At 44.7% G+C, this 15,114-nt stretch overlaps 1 protein-coding gene across 2 annotated transcripts in view; it reads right to left on the bottom strand.

Moving 5' to 3' along the window:
- The window catches only part of ankfn1b (ankyrin repeat and fibronectin type III domain containing 1b), a 115,700-nt gene that overhangs the window by 87,763 nt on the left and 12,823 nt on the right, over positions 1-15,114 (bottom strand). For both annotated transcript variants that reach the window (XM_069155750.1, XM_069155748.1), the window contains exon 3: positions 13,494-13,723. In XM_069155750.1, the coding sequence (XP_069011851.1) occupies positions 13,494-13,723 (230 nt within the window). The remainder of the gene's footprint in view (positions 1-13,493; positions 13,724-15,114) is intronic.

Here is a 15,114-nt window from a genome sequence, read left to right as displayed (position 1 = left end):
ACGACACTGTAATGATATATTGTCTTTACAAAATGAAAAAAAAAAAGACATCTATTTCCAAAAATCAACTGTTTCGATAACCATAACATTCTTTTTTATTTAATCAAAATATTTCAAGCTCTATTAAAAACAACTAGTTATCTCTATTTTCCACTCATTCTTTATGCTACAACTGAGAGACAATCTGCCCACATGTAACAATTTCCAAGGAACCATGTGTTCCCAGGGATCTGCATATCAGTGTTCGCCTTCTTTCTCTCAATCACAGACACACGATAAAAACACACACACACACAAAGTATGATGGGACCTGAGCCAACATCTGTCTTTGATATTATTTAACTAACCGCTTATTGTGGGAGCCCACCAGCACCACGGATGGCGTCTAGCGCTGTGTGTGTGTGTTAATCTACGAGTGCGCTCCGACGTCCGTTCAGACACTTTGGCAAGCCGCCGTTGTGTTGTTACATTGTTCAAGAGTTGAGCCGTATTGCGTGTGCGTGCGCGCGTGTGCGTGCGCGCGTGTGCGTGTGCGTTTGTTCAGTATGTGTGTCCGCATTTCTGAGAATGTGACTGCATACCAGTGCGCAATGTGTGTTTCCACAGACATGTGAGAACAGTGTGAGTGTGTGCGGTGGCTATCCCCCTCCACAGTGAAAGCCACAGCCTCAAACCACATCAGAGGTTGTGTGGGAGACAGAATGACAAGGCCAGGAACCAGCCAGCGTCTGCCTGCAGCCACACACAGACACACACACACACACACACACACACACACACACACACACACACACACATTCATACTTACACACGCATTTATCACGCTTACCCATCTACTTATTGACACATACTGTTCCTGACGCTCTCTCTCTCTCCCTCTGACACACACACTCACGTTTTAACACCACCCGTCATTACACCACAAGTCCTGTCCAGTGGTCACCATCTAGGCCAAGGATGCAGTGTGCAGTAGAGGCAGATGTTTGTGTTTGCATACTTTCTCACAGACAGACATTGACGGAGCAGAGAGCAAAATAGGCTTTTTCTGCTGTGGATTTGTTTTACCATTTTGACGTGGTGCAGCTGTCACTCATCGGTGTGTGGGATGAACCAAAATATTTGAATTATATCCACCTCACTGGGTACAGAAATAAAAGGCACACAAGCAATAAATAGGCTGACAAAAGCTCTGAAAACTGACACGTACGCAGGCCCAGATATCCGTATTCCTTCGTGCACGTATGCGTGTCGTACGCAGAACAAAATATGCGGCCGTACTTCTCAGAGAAAACTCAAACAAAGACGTTTCCGCAGATGAGCGATGCGGTATGATGAGTGCTCGCCTTCTTACGAACACAAACACGCTGCTATTGCCAGCCAGAGGCCATTCATGCAATTTCTCACGCTGACACAAGCGCACACACACAGACAAAGACACAGCGCAAGCGTAGGTCATCCATGGGTGAGTGAAAGCTAGAAGCGGTGTTTTTCCTTGCGGTGGACACACATCAATTTCAAGGAAATTGCTCGCCCCATTATTGGAAAGTGTTACCGGAATGTCAATTAAGGGGGAAGTTTTTAACCTCTCACCACACAAATAAACAGTGCACCCCGCTCCCCCCTTATTAAAGGCGGTGTCAGCGCAGACAGAGAGTCTGGACGGGGTAGAGGGGAGGGAAGGAGGGATGAAGGGAGGCAGGGATGGAGGAAGGGAGGCCCGGGGAAAGGGGGGGGGGGGAGAAGAGGAGACAAGAGATTTGGTGCTCTCAAAAGAAATGCTTTTGGCCCCGCTTTTGTGCCGGAGGGCCCTAGACCCTGAGAACCGTTTAAAACCTGGGTTCTGGCCCTGGCTCAGGCCCACTTAAGGTTAACCTCAACAGGCGGGGATCTGTTTGACAGCTGGTTGGATCCTGAAGGTGCAACTGCAGCAGACCGATTAAGGGCAGGTCAGAGGAGGGAGGAGTGAGGAGAGGGGGGGAGAGAGGGTGGTGGGGGGGAGGGGGCCACACAGCGATAGAGGTGGAAGGGAGAGCGGGAGGAGAGGAAGGATGGAAGGGTCGGTGGCGAAGAGAAGACGTGACGTAGAGTGGTGTGGGAGTACGTACGACGGGTGTAGCGGAGGGCGACGGAGGTGAGGAGTGTGATTTAAATTAGGGAGGTAGAACGTTTATCTGGGATGGAACATGCAACGCGGAGATGGAGACGGTGGGGAGCGGAGGTGAGGGGGTCGTTTGTTTTGTGCAGGATTACTTTGGAAATACAGTGGCTACAGTGCAAATAAACATTGTGGGGAAAGGAGGAAGACAAACAAACATGAACACAGAAAGAGCTGACCTTAAAAAAAAAAAACTTTCCAGCGAGTCAGATAATATGAAGACAGAAACAGGAATATCAGAGTATGAAGGTTACTTATAGTAACATGAGTTCTGTGAAAACAGACAAAGCTCTCTAATGAGCCGTTTGGCATCGACCATCCTCTTTTGAGGATCCTCTGTGAACAATTCAGTGTACAGCTGCGGAAGCACCGTGCATATATGTACTAGGTTCACAAGAACTTTGTGTTTTAGATCGTTAGAGGGACAAATAAGCGCGTAGCTTATTTACGTAACACAAACCCAGAATGGCTTTACGTCCCGTCCAGGTTACACTGCCACACCTGACCGTCAGGGAGCACCTAAACAGCCCCAAAAACAGCCCAGCGAAATATATCCTCAAGATCCACGGCGTGTGAATTGGGCACCGACCGAGATTTGAGAACGATCTAGAACTATTCAACGGATCAAAGGGCGAGGCAAAGACCCGAGGAACTTCAAACAGGTACAGTATCTATCCTCTGCTGATGCTTCACTGAACAGAGCCTCCAAAGCTGGGTGGAGTGTGCTCAGACGGCTCCAGGGGGTCTAAGTCTGCAAGCTCACAGGCATGTGAAATGCCTTCACATAGCCAGTGTGTGGGCCTCTGTTTGGAAAAGGGCTTGCCAAAGAGCCCCATCACCATAACAGACGAACAGCTGCTGAGAGGCTGCGTGTTCCATATAGCTCGCTGGAACACACGCTCGACACAAACGATGCGACTTCGCCTCTCGGTCCGGATAGAAAAGGCATTGAAGAAAAGGGCATTAGTGTAGCACCATTACAGCAATAAAACACATGGTAGCTTGTGTTCACTCCCTGTAGACACCGGCAGTGCTGGAATAAGGCTGCACGGTACGATGCTGTAATATGAGGACAACTTTCCCCAAAATTTTAAGAGGAACATTTCCAAATTCTGTCGCCTCACACTGAGCATGAAACACTTGAGGAAAGAACGATCTGACACCAGGAAGGTGAGATCGAGTGCTACTTTCCCTGCACCCACGTCTTTATCACCTGACAGCAACTGCAGAGTCAGCTGCCTGCCATAGAGGTAAAGCCTCAGGCGTAAAGTTGCGCATCATTGAGCGCGTCTCGGTCCCACTGCTCAGAGTAGACTGCAGGAAAAGCCCTGTAGTCATGGCAATTGGAGGATGAGGATCGAGGAAAGAAACAGGCACATCCAGGATGGCCAAGTGCGTACTTGCAAAATTCAGTGCCTGCCTCGGCAGCGGAGAGGGGTCAAGCCTGCACAGCCAGTAAAGGGGTGAAGCCAGGGTAAATAGAACAAGAGAATTCAGTAAGTACAGCGTGTAATTCTACTGCCCCAAATATGTCCTGTGGTGAAGACGTCTGATTTCTGAGGAGAAGCAGTCGACACGCAGAGTTTAAGTGGACACGTGGGACAAAGGAGGAGAAAACAGAAGAGGAAAGAGAAAGAAAAGAGAGGAGAAGAGATTATTATACATCATCATTAGTGAACTACTGAGTCCACATTAATCCTTTGCGAGAGCTCCCAAGCCCCGACTGCAAGGAGAGAAGACGTGAAGAGTAGAAGGAAGAGAGAGGGTGATGGAGAGAAGAGCAACAGTTAATGAAAACCATTTTCACTGGTTACCATCAGCAACCAAAGTGGCTGCAGGAAACATTCCCATGTCATTCTTAAGTCTGTTTTTGGTGTGTGTGTGTGTGTGTGTGTGTGTGTGTGTGTGCGCGCGTGCGCGCGCGTGTGTGTGTGTGTGTGTGTGTGTGTGCGCGCACGTGTGTCAAAGAGAGGCCTGACTAAACAAGCACATTCAAATGAGCGGCATTTCTGTTTTCTTCTGTTTAAATAACCCGATCGTGGTTTGGGCCAAACTCCTCCTATCCAGTAAAGTCTTCCAGAAACACAGAGACAGAAGAGGGAGCGAGTTGGAGAGTTGGATACGGTGGATAAATGATGATAAATGATGTGTGCTGATGGGTAGTCGAGCGAGTGCATGTGAGCGTGTACGAAAAAGCCAAATGTGACCAACCTAACCATAAATGCACCGTCTCTTGGAGTTTTACACTTCTCTGACTTTAAATCTGATCTCCAATCAGCATTCCCCACTGCCTTTGGTGTCTTAAATTAACTCGAGCCACGGATGCAGTTAATGAAAAATGATGTGTTGAAATCCGTTTACATCCAGAGACACTCCACAAAATCCCCTTTCAGCACGGTTGCCTTTGTTTGTTTACGCACATTCATCATTTTTACAGCATTATTAATCCATTTTACGTGTGCATTTACAGGGGAGGGTGACAGGAAAGATGGAGCTTGAGAGAGAGAGGCTGCCATGCAAACAAAAAGCTTCAGAGCCAAACGGTCACTTGAGCGCCGTGTGGGTCTCGGCCTGCTGAGCCACCAGCTCACAGCACTGACTGTCAAACCCGGGGTTCGGCGCAGGAATGCTGAGCAAACAAAAACACCACTGTTTTATTTTCACAAAGTCGCCGAGGGCCTGGCTACTGCCCGCTGCTTGTGCACTCTAATAAAAGTCTCCGCAGATAATGAACGTTCGTCGGCCGTCCGCTGCCAAACCTTGGCTCCGGTGGCAGTTATGACTGTCCGCTGTGGTGTCTGTGTGTTAGTCATCTCAGGATGAATGAGTCACGGCACAGAGAAACCTCAAGCACCACCCAGGTACCAGTTCAGTCTCACACACACACACACACACACACACACACACACACACCCACACGCACACACACGCACACAGGCACAGCGCAGCAGTGAGATGGGAGAGGTGAGGGGATTGAGAGGCAGGACTTGTATTGTGTGGCGTTATGCTGCCACCATGTGGTCAGTAGAGGAATGACAATAGATGGCGTAGAATAAACCAAACGGAGGAGAGGATCAAGGAGGTAGGTGTTAAATATGAATGAAACGTGTGGCAGAGTTGTATGGAGCCCACACAGAGCCACATGACAGATGATGGACTGCTTGATTAGTGAGCCTCTAGACTGATTATTTACGTACGCACATTCCCCTGGTGCACTCGTGCGGGTGCTTTCACATATTTCGACTGATTAGAGCTATTCCGTTGCCATGTGCGCCCTCCGATTTGTTTGTCTTGCGCCTGTTACAGCAGGACAACTCCTAGGTTTAGCATTTTTCTTCAAAAATGTATATTTCTACTTGGTGAAATAATATAGTTCCTAAGATAACGTCAAATCGAGCAGATGGTGTATCACCCCGAAAGATTATAAAACACCTCAGTAGGTTTTCGGTGACAGGCAGCTCTGTGCGTTCGTTGATACACAGTGAATAGGAGCACAGCAGGCAGCTGGAACGCAAATCTAATTCCCGGAATAATTCCTGGTCCTGAAAGATAAAATAGACTACACAAAGAGCACACAAGGGTGGAATATAAATGCAGGTGCTCACATAGAAGGTGAGGCTGCGTTTTCTGTCTGGCTCTTGCTTTTTCACCAAGCACTTCATCAGCGCTGACAAGAGCCCGTTGTTTTCAACCCTTCTTTCATTCCTGGTTGATTTTTCATCCAGAGATTATCTGTTGACCGGCGGGCCAGCTGAGTCTAGATTTGTGAACTAAATCAGCGCTCCACAATGTCAGAAATAAGAAAAGTACAGCTGCTGAATATGAGTAAAATTACTGTTTTGCGAGCAAACACGTGAATCTAATTTGTATACACAACAGGAGCTCAATCAATGGTGGAAATATGATAAATGTACTAATCAATAATTCAGATTCAAGCTTGTCAAATAGGATTGGTTGTAGCTACTATAGGTGACCAAGACGGCACAGTGGCAAGTCAACAGAGATACATATACTGTATACAGCGCTTTGTTAAGCACATTTAAGCACATTTACTGTGCAGTATGTTGAGTTCTTCAGCTAATTACAATTAATTAGCCAAGTGACCAAAGGACTATTTAATGCCAAAGCAGCTATTGTTCCATTTCCCATTATATTTATGGAGAATGAGAAAGATGCTGCAGTGACAGACCGACAGATGCAGGAGGTAAATAAAAACAATAGAGATGAGAGCACAATAAGAAAAGACAGCTTGGAGGAGCTCCCATCACCATTCCTTCCCCTGACCCCACACGGGCCAAGCTATCAAACTAATTACCTCAGTAATTACTGCGCTAATGCTGCGACGGCCTCGAGGCTGCACTCTTCCGTGCTGCTTCGACTGAGGCCACTGGAAGTCAGTCAGCCAGAGGGAATAGAGGAGCTCTCAGACTGCTGCCAGAGTGCTTTGCAACATCTGTCACCCCTGGCCTTTCAGCCGATGTGTCCAAGTGTGTGCTTGTTAATATGTTAGAGCTGTATACTGTACAAAAAAAATAAAAAATAGTGCTCAACTGGACCTCCAACCTGGAGGCTCTCAGCTGACATTATACAGGGTTGTCACTCTGAACAACCGATTCACCTTTTAATGATTGTAATCAGAGAATCAAGTCGCTGTGCACACCGAGGACCTCCGCTACAGCATCCAAAAGCATCCCTGAACCAACACAAGTACACACAACACCCCCCGCCCCCCTCTCTGCCCTGCTGGTTACGATCCTTCACTCATGAGCTGTGTCTCAAATCACATACTTCCTGCAGTACATTCACATATTAGTACTCTTACATGTTAGTACTCTTAATTGTGAAGAATGTGAATTTTTAACGTGTAGTGTTTCCTCAGATCGCACACTGCACACGCAGAGAATAACGGTAACAATAGAATGCATCACCCGTCAACATATCTGCCGGCTTTCAACATTTTACCTAGAAATGGATGTTTATTTCGTGCGGCCTGTTTAACACACAAAATAAACATACTTGATGGCTTCTGTCTAACAGCAGTATAGCGCTACTTAGTGAAAAATAAACACTTCTTTGTGGACGTGTACAACTTTCTTTGTATATTGATGTGTTCTGCAACTGCTGAAGTTTCCTCAGACGCCACAGTTCGACAATACTTCGGGTCCGTGGTCTCTTTCCTCTTCCGCCCTCTGGCCAGCGCAGCGGCAGTTTTTTGTGTTGCAACCAAATGATTTAGAGTTCTGTTATGTTGTTTCTGATGTTGGTTTAGGAATAGAGGGAAGACACCAGATCCTACGACACTTTGTGGCTTTCCTTCTTTTTGTTCATATTTCATTTTAAGTTTTTTGTTTGCTGTGGATGTTGGCGATGGGGCTTTGTTTTTCTTTAATTTCGTAAAAATTGAGAATGGTTTGCTGAAACTACTTGACTCTTTTGGTTATGCTTGACCTATTTGCTAGAGAGCCTTTTTGGGGTCCTAACACTCGTATACAAGCATGAAAGTGTCACAGTTCAGGACGTGGAAGGAACAAAATGCACAACCAAGGCTGATTGTGAAGTAACAGTGAACTTACAAAACAATTGGCGTAATTACAAAAAAAACGGGCAGGTTACCAGAATACCAGGGAGTCTAAAGTCCAAGCAGGATACAAGCTGACAAACTGCTTGATAATAACAAAATAATAACAAAGAAGTCCAGGGAAACGAAAGCTTAGCTCCGAGCTACTAAGAACTACAGTGAAGCCTTTATGATCCAGCAGACTAGTAGTGTCAGACTGGGAGTAGATATATTAAGGTAAGTGGGCGTGGAGAGAGATGAAGACTGGGGACCTCCGGTGGGTGGAGGGAGTGACACAGGGAATAACTGAGACAGAAAGAACAAAATAGTGACAAAAAAATTGTGTTCAAAGTGTTTCAGATCACAAACAATAATTTAGTAACTGAGTGCTTCAACGTCACTTATCACCTTTTGTTTGAGAGGCAGGCAGCCCTCCTGTTAAAGCCCCATTATCTAGTAGAATAAATGTTTTGATATTAATATTGAATGAAATGACCTCCTATAATCTGGAAATTGTTACTGAATAAATGAAAACCCCTGTCTGCAAGTTTGTCTGTGCTGGTCAGCTCCCATATAAAACTGTACACATCCATTTCCCCCCTGATAAGATCTTTAATGCTGTATATCTGTGCTGCATCCGAACAGAGCAAAACCAATTTAAATGGGTGGATGGTGAAGATAGTTCAATATCTAGCGGTTGCAGACACAGAACTGATTTTGCAGACCGGAATCAAAAGTAAATATTAAACCTACAGTCTGATTAAAAGCAGGGAAACGATTGCCAAACAGATGCCTAGTTTTACTGTGTCCGTTTTGCGTGAGTGAAGATTATATAAGGGTTGTTGCAATCCGTTTTGGCTTTTGTTGTTTCGTTTTTTTTGTCTAATTTCTGCCCCCTATTGGATGAAAGTCACATCTTAATTTTCTCTGTATTACACGTCATAGACTGTTTTAAAAAAAATCATATCATTTCCTTCACTTCAGGTTCGATCCCCAACTTCAATTTAGCACTAAAACGCACAAAATATTAATGTAATGCTTCATGCACCCTTTTTTTTAAACCTTATTTGTCTATCTACTTATGTTGTAGGTCATCTCAACACAGTTTGTTGCGTTAAAGCAAATCATCCAGTGTGATCCGCTTTGAGGTTTACATGCCAGCTGAGGATACGCATCAGATGGCGACTTAGCAAAGAAAACAAATGGAAAGCTTCACAATTCAGTGAAAAAAAAAAGCGCACTGCATCCAAAAAGAGGTTTTTGTCTGTAGCATACAAAACCGGTTGGAAGAGATGTGGAGTCAAACAACTTGACGGCTGTCAGGCACAAAGCCCTTTTCAAACTGTAAAGATGCTCCTCTTCTGCTTTCTAATTCTCAAAGATGACAAAGGACGGTCGTTCTTCACAAGCATACGATGTGTTCTGTACTCATAGATTTGAGACTCATTGGTATTTTGTGCGCTGATGGTCTGGCGCAGTAGATAGTAGCTGTTCACAGATGAGGCGGTAAGACGGACCTCAGAATTGACAGCGCTGTATCAATTCTAAGCTATTCATTAAAGCCTCGCCAGCGCCCTTTAAAAAAATCTGATATCCGTATTTATGCAAGATGTTCTCTGGCTATTTTTCATGTGTGGTTAGTGTGTGTTTATGAATGATTATGTGTGAGCACACTCTGTGCCTACGTAAATGGTTCCAAATGGAGACGGGGCCCAACCGCAGGGAACAGTGACATGTTTCTTAAACCAATCCAGACAACCCAGAGCATTTTGACCAAAGTAACACGCTGAATATAATTTGCCTTATTGAAAAATATAGGCACCACTGAGTTTCCTGCCAGTACTGCAGATGAGATCCTGGGCGTGTGTGAGTATATATCCACGTACATGATTTGTTTGAAATTTGTCTTGCTGTGTTTCCTGTCGGTTTCCCGCGAATCAAGAAATTGTGGAAAAACATGATTTGCATTCGCTGTTTGAAGAGCAAACTGACTCACCTTGTTTCATTTGATAACAAAACTATGAGTCATCAGAGGATGTGTCAAACTAAAGTGCTGCAAATGAGCACAAACAAAGCATGATGTAGTTACAGCCATTCAATCAACAGAAATGATACGGTCTGAACTTTGATGACTCAGCTTCGTAGCTGCTGCTGCTGCTGCTGCTGTCAGGCTTTGAGTGCATCAGACACATTTGTACAGAAATAAAACACACGCAGATGCACACGTACAAATTTCCATTGTATCTGCATCATGTTGACATTAAATTATATTTGATGAGTGTATTTTGACTGTTGAAGCAGACTGATAACGTCACCTAAAAGGCTCAGTTAGTGCATGGCTGCGGTCAAGACTTTTTCAAAACGGATTCTTCCTTCAAGTATAATTTGTCGTCATCCCACGATGCCTCCAGGAGCATCAAGGTGACTTCAGATCGGATGTCAACCCAATGCTGCAGACCAGTGTGAGGAATGAGATGCAACATGGATTTATGGCCAGAGATGTAATCGCGAGACCGTCTGAGGCGGTGTCTGCTGACAGCATTGTTTACAGTGTCACAACAGCAAACAGCACTGGCTAGATACGCCTAATATTACAGACATCCATCCATACCGCATACTGTATGTGCACACATGGCAGGTGCTGTAGACACAAAGACAAACACTATCCAGCAACTCTAACACAGCTGGGCAGACCACCGTCAGCTTGGAAAAGATTGAAGACAGCTTAATGAAGTAGTAGAATACAGGGCATTGATGCCATTTTAACCTAAGATGGAAGACTGAAACAACTTTATTGTGCAGCTGAAGTGGAGAGGTGTGACCTTGAAGGCAGGAGCCATGTGGCACTCGCAGAGTTTGTTAGTTAAAAGGGAAAATCGCTGCCGACGCGCTGATACTGTTTCAGTAGATAATTACCTTTCACCGTAATGCACCGTTTGGCAGCCGTACAGACACAGAGATAAGCTCTCCTCCTCCCGTCCTCTCCCTTTCTCTCTCTAGTTTAACACACACAGAATCCCCTTCACACTTTTTCACGAAATCTGCACTTTCTTTACTAAGATTATAATCTAAATAATACATAGTACTTGCCAACAAACAATGACATTTAAACTCATAAACTGGGACATATTTGCACTCTCTTTCAAACAGAACCTGGTCTCAGCAATGCAATATAATTCACTTTCAATCGTTGTGCTGGTTTGTGGTCAAAATAATCTGTATATCACACAGTCCTACAACTCAGAATGGGCTGCTCCAATCTGCTGCCCTGATATTAAGGCATTGTTGCTCCGCTGTATGTTGTTTGCGTGAGCCAGGAGGCTAAGCTGCATTTGTTTTTCCTCAATGTAATTTTAATGAAGCAAGCCGCATAAAAGATGTTGAGCAACAATGCATTCCTCTAAATGTATGCTCCTTACATTTTCTAGCAAACCGTGCCAACACTGCTGACTGGATTTTTGTACAGAGGAAAGAAAAGAGGTGGAAAAGGCCGAGAGCAAGAGACCCGGAGAAAACAGGCAGCATCATTTTGGAGGACATGAAAACCCCCCCTCCCCACCCCCCCCGCTGAGAAAAGAATACATTCCTTTTGACTTTCTCCCGAGACATTCTCTTATAGCTGGAGATAAATTGAGAGAAATACATAGGGTGCCGTTAAGGAGAAGAAAAGTGTTCAACACTGCTCCCTTACATAACATGTCTCTCTGATGGCCTGTTAATATGCTTTTTTTTTTTTCTGTCTGTTTTCCATCTCGCTGGCAGAATTGCAATCCCTGTGGAGCTGCACCAAAAAAATAAAAGCTTGAATAAAAGCATCCACCAAATGTATTATATTGCGTAAGCCAAACCATTGGATGGGATGCTATATTTTCACATTACAAGAGGCAGGATGCATAAATAAAAGTCTGCCTCTAATGTTTTGTGCCATTACAAGACAAGATTGAATGAGCTCTCACCCCAAAGCACATGCGGCAGGTCATCAGGTCCAGAGCTGTTGCCATTTCAACAGTGAAGTGAGGTAGAGTTTATATAATGAACTTCCGGCTGAGGTCTGACTTTAGTAAATGATTGTACCCACGAAACGCTCCAACTGCAACTATCAGGTCTGGTTCATGGGCCCGTGTTCAAGGGCATGATGAAGAAAAAGGTTAAAAAAAAATATATAAAAGTCCATTCTCTCCCTGACATATAAAGTCTTTCTCCTTTCTTCTCCAGAGGGTCAACTACTAGCATCTGTAGACTAGATTTAAAAAAAATATCAACAAAAAAAGTCACTCCCACTATTAGCAAGACAACTCATCAGTGTAGTATCTTCTTTCCAGCCACCTTTTGGACAGCAGCCGTCCACATCCAGCAGTATACGATAGAAAACACACACACACACACACACACACACACACACACACACACACACACACACACACAGCTTAAATTCTCCCACCGGTCTATCCCCTACCTGTACTAGTGTCCTGTTGCACCTGTGACTCTGAAGAGTCAATTACAAAGCTGGGGCTGGTAATGAGGTCTCCGATTACCTCATCGAATGACCAATGGACATTATGGAGGTCTTCAATCTTTAATGCGCTTTCAACAAACCTGCTGTCCACGTGTGGAAGCCCAACAAATCCAATGTAACAAACAGTTTGCCCACTGAAACAAACTACAGTTAGAAGATAGTTTTAATCGGCAAGTAAGATAATTATATTTTCCCAGTTAGATCAAATGAAAGAGTTCAGGACCCAACAGTTTTAGAAACTGGAAACTAGCCAGCAGCTTTGGATTTCCAAAGTTGACAGCTTGATTGATGGTATTTTGCCTCAACTATAAAACTGGAGTGAGAACAGTCCTGTATACTCTGTGTTTCAGTGAAATTAATTTAAGCATTTTTGTATGTACAGTTGCACAAATATCTTTATTTCTCTCTTTCTCTCTTGCACATGTACTCCCACACATAGCCCAAACTAAATTTTAAAGTCGCTAAGCTTAAGAAATTGGGCAAAATAACCTTCAAACAAAAACGATAACTCGACCAACTTTAACATACTAAATTTAAGCTCATAGGCTACATGAAATATATGGAGGAAAATATAGTAAAATGGGTAGAATGAAGGATCAAATATGAATCTGGATGACGAACTGTGGGCCAAAAATAAATATTTATGTTTAGTGAAATTACATTTACTTAACAGCACTATGCTCTACATTGCTGTATATAACTCACATAATGTACTTTCTAGCTGCAGATAATTTAAGGTTCGTAGTCATTACTGTTACGAATTTACAGAACTTAAGAATACGAAGAATAAGCACGTTGTGGGCCAAAACAAAGAAGGTTCCCCAAAATCGGGCAGCTCTGGTTTAAACGTTTCTTGAGTGCTGTATTTTAGTTTTAAATCCTGCTGTTCTTCCATGTGAATAGTCACCTTTTTAATTTCTCTCCATCCCTATTCCCCCGAGGAGGAGAGGGAGGATTTATCTGGTAATGTCGAAGGGTCATCGAGCGGCCACAGAGCTGCAAGTAGGGCAGACAAAGGCCAGTGCAAATTGCTTAAATGAATTAAAGATAAGAGGGAAAGAGAGTGTGAGTGAAGCTGTCTTCATTGAAGAGCTGCTGCGAATATTCGCGTGATGGCACAGTCACAGAAAGGGAGGGAACCTAATCCACGCGCTACCGGACAACCACATGTAGTGTAGCAGCCTCTTCAAAATCAATCCTCCAAAGAACACGGATTTTTCTTTCAGACAAAGTCGAACAAACAAGAAGTAAGCGGTCAAACTTACAAACTTCCTCTTCAGCTTTCCCTTGCTGCCTCGACCCGGCTTGCCCTCGGCGGCGGTCCCCGAGCCGTAGTCGGAGCCCATGTCCAGGTGGTCGTCGGCTGACACGCTCTTGCGGAGGTAGGCAGCTCGCGCCTGGAAGTGGGAGAAGGGCGACTGGGAGCGAAGGCGGGCCTCGGTGCAGCCGGTGTCACCGTCACCCTCCATGTCATCCTCCAAACGCCACAGCTCCCCTAAAAGAAGGAGAGATCGAGGGGGAGGGGGAGGGGGAGGGGAGGGGAGGGGACATCAAAGACAAATAATGACATCAGGGTGCCGTCAATAAGGAAACGAGAAGAAGAAATAAAAAGGGAAATAAACGGGAGTAGATATATGCGAGCAAGACAGATTGGACAGTGCAATTATTGGAAACTCACTCCACAAATTGTGGTCTGTCATCCGGTGATTGTTTCCGTGAAATATTTCCAGAATGTAATTAGGCTTCCTTTAAAGGTGAAATGCTTTACAACCACAACATTAATCTCAGCCTGCCTCCTTCACAACTTCATTATGATTTCGTCCGAAGGACAGAAACGGTCGGCCCCTGTAAAATGAAGAGGAAAGAGCCGATTTCCAGCGAGGGTGGTGTTTTTCTTCCGCTCCGACACGTTGCCCGAGCTTTCGCGTTCACACAGCAGAGATGAATGACAGCTGTCAAGAGTGTGGCTCAGCTGCGCTAATCGCAGTCGACTCCCACCGCTCTACATTTGATGTTCGTAAAGACGTCTTGTCAGTGTCCAACGCCTGACTAACAGCACTCACAAAACACTCACTGGCCTTTCAGGCACTTCCAGAACCGTCCGTCTGCTCGCTGAGCTACATCAATTATGTCCATCCAGACATTAACACACACAAAAAAAACAACCCAAGTTAAAGGCTCAATCAGTACTTTATTAGGCGTAAAAGATCGAAGCACGTTCACTCGGCGTTTCTCCTGATACTTCATCGTTAAAACCTGTAGTGCCTGACTTTTACATATGAGTGAATGTTCGTTACATTTAAGCCTTTACCGAATGAGTCGGACATGATGCATTTCACACTATTCAGAGTTTTAAAATCTGGTGTCTGGTGAGACATTGCAGCGATGGCCGGATGAATGCAAACTGAGCATGCTGTATGGGCAGATTGTACGCACCAGGGACTTGCGTCAGCAGAGCCAGCTGACTTCTTGTTTTGTCCTATGTTAACAAAGACTGAATGGGGATAAAAAATAATTCGACCATGCGGCTCTTCAAGACTTTCCAAACGTCACTGGACCAAATAGATGAAATTCTGACAGTAAAACGAGTCATTTCACTGGAATTGTGACGTTCCAAAGACTTTATCCACCGTTTTATAGCCACAACGGTAGTGGCCGAGACGGCCACAGCACAGCCTGTCACGTAAGCACGTGCCAACAGTGGTTTTGTAATTACTCTCACTGACAGAAAGGGGGAGACAAAAGTTCCTCAATGCAGATCGAAGTAGGTTTCTGGATGGCTTAGGTGCTGTGGGGGTGGCAGCAGTTGTTTGACTAAAAACTATTCATTTTTGTATAGTTTTGGACTATTTTCATTACAACATCATTTCAAAATGCATCGTGTGC

This window comes from Embiotoca jacksoni, unplaced genomic scaffold, assembly GCF_022577435.1.
Source record: "Embiotoca jacksoni isolate LCO1_2020_lvr unplaced genomic scaffold, fEmbJac1.0.p SCAF_20, whole genome shotgun sequence".
NCBI lineage: Eukaryota > Metazoa > Chordata > Actinopteri > Embiotocidae > Embiotoca > Embiotoca jacksoni.
This window is presented reverse-complemented; position numbering and strand designations above follow the sequence as displayed.